We start from the raw sequence: 12,514 nt of genomic DNA, 5'->3' as shown, positions 1-12,514 counted from the left end.
ACGCCGCTCTCCCTGACGGGGAAGGCAGGGAGAGGGGGGGACGCGGTTCCGCTGCCCGTGCTGGGGCTGCCGGGGCTCCAGGTGCTCCTGGCCGGGGTGCGTTGAGTCGATGCCCCCCCGGGAGCAGGCCCTGCGCTCCCCTGGGGCGGCTCCTCGGTGCTGATGAACGATGCTGATGAACGAGGAGTCTGTAGGGAGCTGTCTCAGCACCCAGCCATCCCTGCAGCGACCTGTTTGAGCCGAACCTCACTCGCTCCTTTGCGTTCAGTTTATCGCCAGCCTCTGTTACTGGGAAAGCCCTCGTCTCAGGCTGGTCTGTGTGGTGAACCCAGGCTGGAGAGGGTGGCAGGAGCGCAGCGGGAGCCCCAAATTGCTGGAAGGCGTGATTGCACCGCGGGTGAGCGTATGTGTTGCAGTTCTGCTAGTTCACAAATAATATTGGGGAGATTAACTGGGATGGGCTTCAAGGTGCTTGCATAAGATCCTGGATATCACGAAACTATCCCAACCTGCCCCAACATCCTTTCCTTGTTGCTTATATCCAGCACTAAAACTAACGGATTTGCCTGCTCTGGGTTGCAATCCCCCTCTCCTACTGCTGGATAAAGAAGGGTCTTACGCCACCTGAGGGACAGAAACACCATATTGGCCAAAAGCTTCCCCATCCTTGTGCTCTTCTATGGAATGAGCTGAGGCTCCTGTTGTGTCCTTTCCTCTTATCCCTGCGCTTAATGGTGAATTGAGGAGAAATGTGAGGTAACGTGGGTGAAGACAGTGTGCCTCTTCAGTGAAAGAGGTGAGAGCCTACTACGGAAGGGTGCATTACTGATAGAAGATAAGGGTCAATCCTGTAGCTGGAGCCAAGAGAAGATAATTCTCTTCCAAAATAATTTGATTGAAGGGAGGACTGTTGAAGAAAGAAGATGGGAATAATAAGAAGAAAGTCAGATTCTGAGAAGAAAGTCATATCTACAGCCAGAGTAAATTTAGGTACAGGGGGTAGAAGTTTTGGACAATGACTTAAGTGGGGAAGTGGGATTAAATATTCATCTGTTGTTAACCCTGTAATCCTTCTCTGAAACACTTGTCACGGCCCACATACAAGAACTGGGATGCTGTTCAGGAAAAAAAAACGAGGTCAGCTTCTTGAAAGGTGAACCAAGGCTGCTCACAGAGGCACCTTCTGTCAAGCGCAGGAAGGTGGAATCCCATTACTGTCTGCAAATTAAGCCACTGGGGACCAGCTTCAAACAGAAAAGGAAGGCTGTGAGCTTTGTAGCCTGTGCCAAGGACAGTAGCTGTTACAAATAGATTTTGAAGATACGGTGATTGTGAGCCTGTGATACCAAAGCGCTGCTTCCCACAATAGGGAAGTGTAGGAGGGAAGTGAAGGCTGTTGGGTTTCCAGCTGAACTGCCCTGCCCTTGAGGTACCCAGGCCGTTGCCCACTTCACAGCACCAGTGAATACTTCAGCTTTAAAATATTTGGATCTGGAAAAGGGCGGTGAGGTTGTCATTTTAGACCACAGAGAAATAAATATCTGCAGATTTTATCCATAGGGTTCCTGAGTTGCAGTATCATTGCCTCAGAGAGATCTGAATCCCATTGTGGCAGGCAAGACCTACTTAGGGAGGTGTGTGCATGCCTGTAACTGGGTTGAGAGTGGCTATGGGATCACTTGCCTTTTTGAAGACCTTTCTAAGCCATCACCCACTGTTTGTACTTCTCCTATGTAACAAACTGAAATCAGCCTGCCTCCAGCCCATTTCATTGCTGCAGCTTGGGCCCTGTGGGCAATGCGGCAGGCAGCAGGAATCACACTGCCTGCCTTTGGCTCTTCAGTGGAGAGTTATCCACAGCCTGGGCAGCAGCTAGAGGCAGAGCGCTCCAGAAATGGAAGCCTACCTTTCTCAGTGGTAATAAACCTGTCTGCATCTACTACCAGGCAGGTGGGTGGTGGAGCACAAACCAGTGTGTAATGCATATCATGCCTGCAGAAAAGGAAGATTCAGTGGTGAAAGGGTATTTCATTGTATCCACGTGGCAAGTACACGAGTCACAACCCAGGTTTGCTCTGGTCAGTGCTGCCTGCTAAGGATCTGCGAGGTTGCAGGTGCCTTTTGACCCTGGTTCATTACCCTTTGCACTCTTCCAAATAATTTATATCTTCATATGTCTGGTAGTTGCTGGGAACCTGTCCAAGCCTTCAAATGAAAGGCCAGGAGAAGGAATGGGTTTTCTATTTCTGGCTTTGCAACTTAACACCTGCCCAATATGTGGCAAGTCACTCAGGGCCAAATTCTTAGAGAGATGGGTTAGCGTGTACTCCTCGTTTTGAGCCTTTCTCTTGGTGTTCAGCTGTAGCTGTAGATGCTTTCAGAATTTAATTCCTCAGAGTTCCTGGCTCAGTTGCCACCTAAATCTGGTGGTACCTTCCTGTTTTTTAATGTGAAAAACTTCCTGCTGCTAGGCCCACTTGAATGCGTGTTAGTTTTGATGCTGTTGAGTAATGCCCTTGACTGGATGTTGGATATTTCTCTATCAGGTTGAAACCCGAAGTAAAAACTTGCTTCTTGGATTGAAATCCATTCAAACCATAAGAGGAAAATGCTGAAATGCTGTCACTTGCTCACCTGTACCAACCCCTCCTTTTTTTTTTTTTTTTATTTTGGTAACTCTGTGCTTGAGGTGTTTCCCCAAGTAGGGGACCTAAAATCAGGCTCATGCCTTCCAGGAGAGCATCCTCCCAGAATGGGTGGAGTGGAACTCCCCCTCCTGAGACTGGCTTGTTATAGGTAACTACCTGGGGCAATCACCCTATTAGATTACCTGTGGGCCTCACATTTCCAGCTAAAGGAGCTTGATAATGCTTTCCTGGCTAATAGGACGGCTGGAGAGCTGATTTATCACCATTGTCAAGTCTGTCATGATCCTAGGGAAAAAGCAGCATAAAAACACAGTGGAGCAAAGATGTTCCGAAGGACTTATTGACAGGCACATGTGCAGTTAAAAATTGTTACTCTGTTGCTTAATTAGCTCAAACCACCATTCTTTGTGCCACGATGTGCTTTTCCATGGTGAAGTGCAACAAGAATTTCCAAAGAACTAAGCAAAACCTTGCAGAGTTTTCAGCCTGGAGCTCAAGGCTTGGCTCCGTGTTTGTGAGCCTGGTTTCCACAGATGCTGAGGACCTGCAGATACCACTTTGGTTTGGGTGATTATACGCAGATTAAAGAGCAAAGCTTTTAACAGAAGTCATCACCAGAAGGCTGGGGGAGAGGATCTGACTCCTGTGTGATGTTTGCTCACCTTCTGGTGGGAGCCAAGGAGGTCCCCGGGAGGCAAAGTCAGCGTTCTCCTTTTATTCAGTAATGACAAGGCCAGGTTAAACTTTGGAAAGCATTTTTGAAGCCCACTCACCAGTCTGGAAAGACTTAAGGCTGGCTTACAGACTGTCTCTGCCTTCAAATAGCCCTTGGCCAGAGTTCTGTTGCTTTATCATTAAAAAAAAGGAAGCAGGAAGGAGGGAAAGGAGGGAAGGACAAAACAGGCTTTCAAATAGTTGTTTGTGGAATGGTAATACTCTGTTAAAATTATTCCTCATCTTGGAGCAAATTAAAATGATCTTTGCTCCACAAATTAAGACTAATGCTGTGGCTGTTTATCATGTCTTGGTAATATCACATGGGAATAAAAATATCAAGTCTTATCCATTGAAATAGCAGATATTTCACTGTTCAAGCTTTGATATTGTAACAGCTTTTTCTCATGTCCTGGGAAATAACTGGCTGTTATAGAGGCAGTTTAAATGTGAGAAAATCAGTGCGTTTATAATTAGTTTATTTTTAAGGAAGCACATAACTGCCCCTTGCTAAGAAGATCAAAGTTTCAGGTGGGATGGAGGGATAGCAGTGTAGGCACCTGATTTACTGTGACATTAAACAGATAGTAAAACCAGAGACTTATAAATATTAAGATCTTAATCTCACAGCAGAGCTCTGCTGGGGAAAGCCAGAGACAAACAAGGCTTTGCCTGTAACTTGCTCTAGGGTCAGGGCCCCGGTGTGCTGCGTTACGGAAGCAGGATGACTGTGCTGAGTGGGTCTGAATACAAGCAGCTGGCTCCGACAGTGGCTTTGTATGAGATTCATCAGAGGACTTAGCACTCTCTGGCTATTTTGAGTGCAATCTATTCACAAAACTCTCTCTTTGGGTGCAGCCTAACTTGGAAACACCTTAAATCCATGAACATCTAATGTGGTGGGGTTGGGAAGGCTCCCGGGCTGCTCAAATACCTGCTCTCAGGTGTGACCAACATTGCAGGTGGCTTGGGGGTGACAAGCAGCAAGGTTCCCAGGTCCCAGCTGACTCTCCTGCACAGAGCTGGTGGCCCAGTTCCCCACCTGAGTTTAACTTTTCCCTTCATAGCCCCTGGGAAGACACTTGGCCAGGAACTGCTCTGGGGAAGGGTGTCTCCCTACACTGTCCTGCTGGGCAGGAGGGCTGGCAAAGAGGGAGTGAGACATGGGACATGGGCACTGGAAGAGTGGCCAGGTGGTGGACAGCAGCCTGCCAGAAGCCCTGCAGAGGTGCTGTGCCATGGGTTAAATCTCCACCACCAGTTTTGGGAAAGAGTTGGCAAATGCTTTCACTTAGTGAGTTTGTGACTGGGAGTCCCCAAGGAGGGGAAAGGGAGGCATTGAATGACTGCACGTGATGCCACTCTATCCCCAGTATTTCCTAAGGGCTTTTTTAATTAGTGCTCTGCCTATTGCTTTGTCTGGCATGTCCTTTCGTTTTGCTGGTTGTTCCCTCCCCTCCTGTGCTGGAAGGGGAGCACGTGGGGGCTTGTGCAGCCTGCAAGGCATCTCCATGTAGCCAGCTGGGCTTTGGCCCCAAGCCTCACTGGGACAAAGGGTCGGCTCCAAGGGCTCCTCAGACACTAGGGCTCTTTCCTGCAGCGTGTGTTTTCTCTGCAGGCTGCCTAATAAAAACTGTTTCACAGCAAAGGCAGGCTGGTGGAGGGAAAGCTCTTAGGCGGGTGCTATCCCCGAGAGCACCGGCAGTCTTAGCAAAGCCTATTTATTGGTGCTTCTTTCTTTGAGGAGTAATAACTTCCAGATTTACTCCCTTTTTAACTGAGCATATTTCAAAGTGGGTGTAGAACTATTTAAATAGCTTCTGTGGAGGTGGGATGAGAAATTGCTCTTATTCCATAGTCTGCAATCAGCACCAAACAAGCACTTTTCTCCACTGCACACACAAACAGGCAAGTATTTGCCAGCAGCCTCAGCACTTTAGATCTGATTTTCTGCCTGCTGGTGTAAGACACAAGGAATTCCACTAACATCAACAGAGTTTCAATAGTGTAGTTTTATTTTATTTTAAATACTGTATTTTTTTTACCCCAGGGACTTCTCAGAGACTGTGCTTCAGGAGATGAACCCCTATCCCAGTGCATGGGTAGTGCAGACCTGCTGCAGCCCTTGCTGCCCAGCATAGCTGGGCCATGGCATGGTTCTGCACAGCCCTTCACCTGGGTTTTGGACAGGTCAAGGAACAGCTCTGTGACCCACTTCTTCCCAGACAGCCAAGCACATTCTGTTGCACCAGAGAGAGAGGAGCTTCCTTGGAGGAGGTGGAGGCTATGGGTGTTCTTGGGGTACCCTCTTGGGACATCTGAAGTTGAGGCCTTTGTTTTGCCTGCTCACCTGTGGAAAGAACCTCAAATCCAAGGGCTGGCAAAATACACCCAGTGAAGGGTAAAGGTAAAGAATGCAAGACCCTGTACTCCCTGCTTGGATGGAGCAGGAATGCTGTGAGGAGCAAAGAGTACGAAGGAGTCCCAGGCCTTCAGAGTTGGTAGAGTCAGAGGAGAACCAGCCTCCCTGGTGGCTTCCAGAGAGACCTCCTGCCCTACCAAGTGGAAGTGTAGCCACTCACCCCAAAAATCCCCAGAAAAAGTTTGGGTCCTTGCTAAATCAGTTCTCTAGCTGGCAGTACGTGTATTTTCATGCATGACTTTTTTTCCTTTTGGTGCAAATATGGGTGGCAATCTGATTAGCTTATGATTCATGATTTGGCTAATGTCCCTACTTCCCCCAGTCCCCACCTGTTCAAATAACTACTACTGTGATGTAGGCTGTTAACTTGAAATAACTTTTCCAACCCCTTTGGTAAATGAGTTCTGGAAGCTGCTTTAAATCTCATCCAGGAGCAGAAATTGTAATAATTTAACTTTAATGCTTTTAAAACCAAGTCAACCTCGTACAAAACTCTATGTGAGCATTTAGGAAGAAACAAGTTCACTTTGAGCTGTTCTTCATCAACTAATGCTGTGATCAGACATGCTATTCTGGGAAAGCCTGGTTTCTAGCCCCTGCTGCTCGGCCCTGCCTCCCCAGCTCTGCCACACAAAAATACTGCTTTTCACCTAGTCCTGACAGCAGGAGTCAGGTGAGCAAACTCTCCCATTCAAGGAGTCACAGCTGATCTGCAATATTGTGCTGGAGCAGAGGGAGGAGAGGCTGTTCCATGCAGTTTTACTGCCAGACCTCAACAGAGCAGAGGAAAGCCTGCACAAGCAGCCATGGTGGGTTGAGGTTGGTGACTTGAGCCAGTTCTGCTACGGTCACATCAGCGAGCTGGGCACTGCACCTTTGGTCATCTGGTCCTGTGCCCACCACTCACCACTGCAGTTAACCCAGCCCAGGTGGGTTACAGCAGTGGCTCCATGTGCCCTTTGCACCAGTTCAAACAGATCAATCAGGTTCAGAGCAACTTCCCAAAAGCGCTAAATTATGTAAGCGATACAGTGCAATCAAAAAAAAAAAAAGGAAAAAAGGAAATACTGGTATTGAACTCACTCACCAGAGGACTGATTTCTCAACTGGCACAAAAAGGTTTTGAAGCACATGTATATTTCAGCCTCCATGCTTATAACCCTTGGGAAGACCATTAGGCAAATTCTGACCTCATCCAGTCCTCATCTTGCCATGAGTTCCTCTGCAGTTCACCTGCCTCGTTCCCTGCACAACCCTCAGCTGCTGGTTTGGTACACTGTAGTGTGTTTAGCTCTCACTTCCTCCATTGCAAGGGATGTCTAATCCATCTCCTGTAAATTCACCCTTCTCTGGTGGCAGATCAGCAGATTGGGGTTTGCATGAGGCATCCCGTGCCATGGGCACGGTGCAGAGCCTCTGGGCCTTCCAAAACCTAGTTAATGGCAGCAGGGAGAGGAGCAGTTGTGTGACCATGCTGCTGCAGTCAGCATCCAGATTTTGCACCAGGGGAGGTAGATGCTTTGCCTGTGGGTAAAAGCAGTAGGTTCACCATGAAGTGCCTCTCCATAGGTGGTGTGCTGATTTCACCCCTGGCAAACAGCATTAATATAATACATCAAAGCTGGCTGCACTAATAGCAAACCAAGGGAAAAGATTTGCTATACATGTTAGCTACTTTTCAAATGCAAATGTCTGTTTTAAATCAGATTAAGACAGAAGGAAGCCTAGAGAATGCCAATAATTAATACATGATAAAGGAATAAACATCCAGGGCATCAAAAGGTAAAATGCAATCACAAAGATGAAAGTAATCCATCTTCTCCATGCAGCCTGCTCTGCTGCATGGAGTAAGTGGGTGTGAGTCCACATCCCCATTTCCGTAGGTAGGTGGTGACTGTAAACCCAAAGCATCTGCTGAGGAAATAAGAAGACTCCTTAAGCTTAGCCAGAGAAGTGGAGAATCCTTGTGCTAGGCTGGGCTGAGCTCAGCTCTCCAGGCTCCCCAGGTTCTGTGAGCCATGCTGCTGTGGAGAGGGAGCCCTTAGCAGTCACTTCTATTCACTGTCATGACCTCAGTCCCTTCAGGGTGTTCACAGCTGGCTTCTGTGGTGTTAAACCAATGAGATAGGTGGTGTTTGGGATCCCCAGTAAGCCTTGAGTGGGCCTCAGAAATATTTTGCCCTGGGTTCTTTTGTCCTTTTTCACACCAACCTATCCTCTCCTCTCTCCCCTCAGTTCCCCAGACCTCCACATTGATTTACAGTTGGGCTTACAGCAGGACACATCTCCTCAACATTCAGTCTTAGAAGAAGAGAAATAGGAAACTTGAGGGAAAGTGGTAACAGAATCTAATCCCTTTTCATACTTTTTTCAATTCACATGGTGCTGGAGGAGGAGAATCATAGAGCGGCTTTGGTGGGCACCTGTCATCCAACCCAGGTCAAATCACCATATATCTAACCTAAATCTACCAATTTTTCAGTTTAAAATCATTACCCCTTGTTCTGTCACTATAGGCCCTGGTAAAAAGTCTCTGTCTTTCTTATGAAACTCCTTTAGGTACTGGAAGGCTGCTGAAAGGTCTCCCTGGAGCCTTCTCTTCTCCAGGCTGAACAGCCCAACTCTCTCATCCTGTCTTCAAAGGAGAGGTGCACCACCTCTCTGTTCATCTTCATGGCCCTCCTCTGTACTTTCTCCAACAGGTCCATGTCTTTCCATTACTTGAGATCTCAGAGCTGGATGCAGTGCTCCATGTGTGGTCTTATAAGAGCAGAATAGAAAGGGAGCATCACCTCCTACATCACCTGATGGCCACACTTCTTATGTAGCCCAGGATATGATTTACTTGGCACACTTTGCCAGCTTGTAATCACTGCAAATAATTACATGCTGAAGAGTAAGGATATTCTGGGGTCCTCTTTCACATTATGAACTTCATATGGACAAGACCCTCTCGCTGGGCCTTGGAAGCCCAGGAACATACTCTAAAAATAAACTGAAGAAATCATGCGCTTCCCACAAGCCTCTTTTATGTTTCTCTTTCTTTCTTATCTTCATTCAAACCCCATGTTGGGCTGAAAGCACCCCCAGGCACGACCACAGTGTGGACAGATGGACAGTGTGAGCAGCTGGCCCTTCCCACCTGACACAGCAGGGATGGAGGTTACTGCCTCCATCACCTGCTGATAGATCTGTGCTTGCTGCCAGCAGAAGCAAAGGCAGTTCCAGTCATTTTGAGAGAAAAGCCCACTGCAGCCTAGAGTGGCCATGCCATCATGGAACTGGAGAATCATATAGACTGGAAAAGACCTATAAGATCATCAAGTCCCACTGTTAACTGAGCACTGACAAGTTCACCACTAAACCATGTCCCTAAGTGGCACATATACACGTCTTTTAAATACCACTTCCTTGGGTAGCCTGTTCCAGTGCTTGACAGACCTTTCAGTGAAGAAATTTTTCCTAATATCCAATCTGAACCTCCCCTGGCACAACTTGAGGGTATTTCCTCTTGTCCTGTCACTTTTCATTTGGGAGAAGGTGGTTGTAGAGAGCGATATGGTTACCCCTGAGCCTTCTCTTCTCCAGGATGAACAGATCAAGTGACCTGAGCCGCTCCTTATAAGACTTGTGCTCCAGACCCTTCACCAGCTTCTTTGCCCTTCTCTGGACATACTTCAGCACCTCAATGTCCTTCTTGTAATGAGCGGCCTAAAACTGAACCCAGGATTTGAGGTGGAGCCTCACCAGTGCAGAATACAGGGGGACAATCACTGCCCTGGTCCTGATGGTCACACTATTTCTGATACAAGTCAAGATGCCATTGGACTTCTTGGCTACCTAGGCTGTCTCATTCTCAGTTGCTAGCAAACATCACTCTAAGTCCTTTCCCACTGGACAGCTTTCCAGCTACTCTGTCCCAAGCCTGGAGTATTGCAGGGGGTTGTTGTGACCCAAGTGCATCACCACACTGCTGCAAGGGCCCATGCTTTCCTGCACTAGGGGTACATCACCATTATTATCTTACCTTAGAGCATCCTCCAGGTACCTCCTGGAGGTCCCTCCAGTGAAAATGGAAATCCTTACAGCACAGGCTGGGCCTTTCACAGCTGTGGAAGGAGCAGGTTCCCAAAGCTGAGGTCTCTCATTGACTGGGCTTTACACTGAGCTCCATAAATTCAGCAATCATTGCTGGCATAAAAATCAGAGAATCACAGAATGATTGAGGTTGAAAAGGGTCTCTGGAGGGCATCTGGTCCAGTCCTCCCACTCAAGCACAGTCATCTATAGACGATAAAGTAAGAGAGATGCAGTCAGTGTCTGTGGTGGTTGGGCTCTTAACCACAGGTAATGACAAAAATTCAGCCAACCCTCATTGGCTGATACTCTTCCATCCAACCAGTGGGATCAATCAGAGGGATTGAACAACAACCAACAAGTCCTTGCCCAGCTCTTCCTCACTGCAGAGGACCCTGGCAAGTATGCAGATCCAGATGTGATGCTACCATCTCTGCTCTCCAGGTTGCATGAAGAGGAGATGCCAGTGCCATCAGCAGCGCTGATGTAACAGCATGTTACTGCCTTTCTCCCAGCAACTTTGTCCTGCAGAGGCCAGTGAAGCAGCCAGCAATGCCTGCAATCAGCAGTTATCCTTTGGAAGACAAGCTGGGCCAGCAGAGAGGACAGTCCGTTGGTTTTCTGAGCAAGGAGAATATAGCCCCTGAACCAGTGGTTATTTAGGCTTGACCATACCCTTGTTGACAATATCAAAGCCTTCTGGCAGATTGCAGACATCAGCATGGACTCTGATCTTTGGCTGCTGCCCAGAGAAAATTATTAATCACTTTGACGAGCACTATCCTAAGCAAGTCTAAACAAGTAGTGCTCCAGTGTTGGGATTACAGGTAGTATTAAAGCTGTGAAAGGTCTGAATTTCCATCTTGGCCTCGGGACCCCAATGGTTTGATCCAAATAATGAATGTAATCACAGTGACCAAATATTGTAGAAATGCTTACCAGCCTAGGTCAAAGGGATGTCTGAGATGGAAATTACCCAGGGGTGGTGCTGAGGCAAACGCTGCTTCTAATACCTGCATATACTCACAGTTACAGGAACCAGGAGAGGTGTAGATGATTACCTACACCAAAAGGTGTAGGTGATTACCATGTGCTGGACTGCATTACGTGTAAACCTTTACCTGTGCCTATGTGGGAGAAAATGACCTTTTGAGATCTGTTGCCAATTTTCCCTTGATTTCAACAGAACTAAAATTGCACTTTGACAATTCCACCAAGGACTAAGCTGCTGCAAGAAGCAGCCAACCCCCCTCCCTGCTGGCCTTGCTGTTGAAGCCTATATGGCTTCACAAGACATTCTAGTCTTAAACACCAGCATTTATCAATTCTAATACTATTAAGAAAGTAGGATTTTCTTTAGTGGGGAAAGAAACCAGCAGATTCTGATGGATTTGGGGATCTAACTTCACAAGCAATGAACTTTTCCTCTTTTTCCTGTAATTTTCATGACCGGAGATAACGAGCTGAATCTCACAGCATTTTAGGTTCTGGTTGGGCTTTCATCGCAGGCAAAGGTGATATTTGCAGGTTGAAGTACAGCCTTTATTTACTTTAGTGCCACATCTCCCAGCAGCTTCAACTAAGAAAGAGTTTTGTCCTTGCTGTCTTTCACTGGCAGGAGTTTTGTTCCCACAGTCAAGTCAATAACCTTCCCATTCACCTCTGTCCCCACAGCCTGTTGTGCGGCAGCATCGTTGCTTTGCTCCCTCTCATAAACAACCGTTTGTTTCAAGTTGATTTCTGCCCTAAACAATATTTCTTCTTGCAACTTAATTTTTATTTATTGCCTAAAATTCCAGATTAAATGCCATCTCCTAGCAACTGATATATTTTTGTCCCTAGTCTGCTAATTTTCAGTGTTTGGATATTTCTCTCCATTCATTTTGCTGTCTCAGACAGAAAACACTAGTTTCCAGATACCTAGTGGTATGTTCATTTGTTAAACTTCTAAACAGTTGAGTCAGTTAAACAGCTAACTTTATACCCACCCGTTTGTTGACTTGATAGATGTGCTCCAGAGATAACAAAAGAAGTACACAGTGTCATCTTCCTGTTCGGTGCATCTTTAGAAAAGAGTGACATGGGGCAGGATCTGCCTTGACAGAGGTGCCTCACCTGAGATGTTTTGGGATGGGGCTCCTTTTCCCACTGTGCACACCCTTGACATGTTAAAGAAACATTGAGAAATAAGCTTACTACCTCTGCAGATGAACCATGTGTCCTCCCAACAAGCCATGGCAAAAGCCCACGTTGGCTCTCAAGAGGAGGACAGGGCTGAGTTATGCCCACGGTGAACCTTTTATGGACCTCACAATAAAAATGAGCCATTGTTTTGGCTGTTCAGCTCAGATTCTGCAATGTGGCTTTTACACACATGTGTTGAGAGATACTTGCTGCTTTTATCTTTGTTGGTAGTATGGCGAGAGTTCAGCATACTTCAGAGAAGGGTTCACGCACCAATCCAGGTATCTCATTGGAAGTTCTCAAAAGTTTTAGGAACTTGTCTATGAACTTGGCTTCAAGAAGCATTAGCAAGTAGGCTTCATCTGTGTTTTATTAACTTTAGTAAATTACAGTCTCTATCTGACCTTCCTCTGATGGTCAACAGAGGGAAATGGCAGCTTTTAGGGTGCCCTTCAGCATAGCAGCTGTC

At 46.9% G+C, this 12,514-nt stretch overlaps 1 protein-coding gene across 1 annotated transcript in view; it reads right to left on the bottom strand.

Annotated features, from left to right (window-relative positions):
- Positions 1-7,252: 7,252 nt before the first annotated feature.
- Positions 7,253-12,514, bottom strand: part of SAMD12 (sterile alpha motif domain containing 12) — a 190,990-nt gene continuing 185,728 nt past the window's right edge. The window contains exon 5 of the mRNA XM_032678154.1: positions 7,253-7,308. Coding sequence (XP_032534045.1) covers positions 7,268-7,308 — 41 coding nt within the window. The 3' untranslated portion in view covers positions 7,253-7,267. The remainder of the gene's footprint in view (positions 7,309-12,514) is intronic.

Source organism: Chiroxiphia lanceolata, chromosome 1, assembly GCF_009829145.1.
Source record: "Chiroxiphia lanceolata isolate bChiLan1 chromosome 1, bChiLan1.pri, whole genome shotgun sequence".
NCBI classification, from domain to species: domain Eukaryota; kingdom Metazoa; phylum Chordata; class Aves; order Passeriformes; family Pipridae; genus Chiroxiphia; species Chiroxiphia lanceolata.
This window is presented reverse-complemented; position numbering and strand designations above follow the sequence as displayed.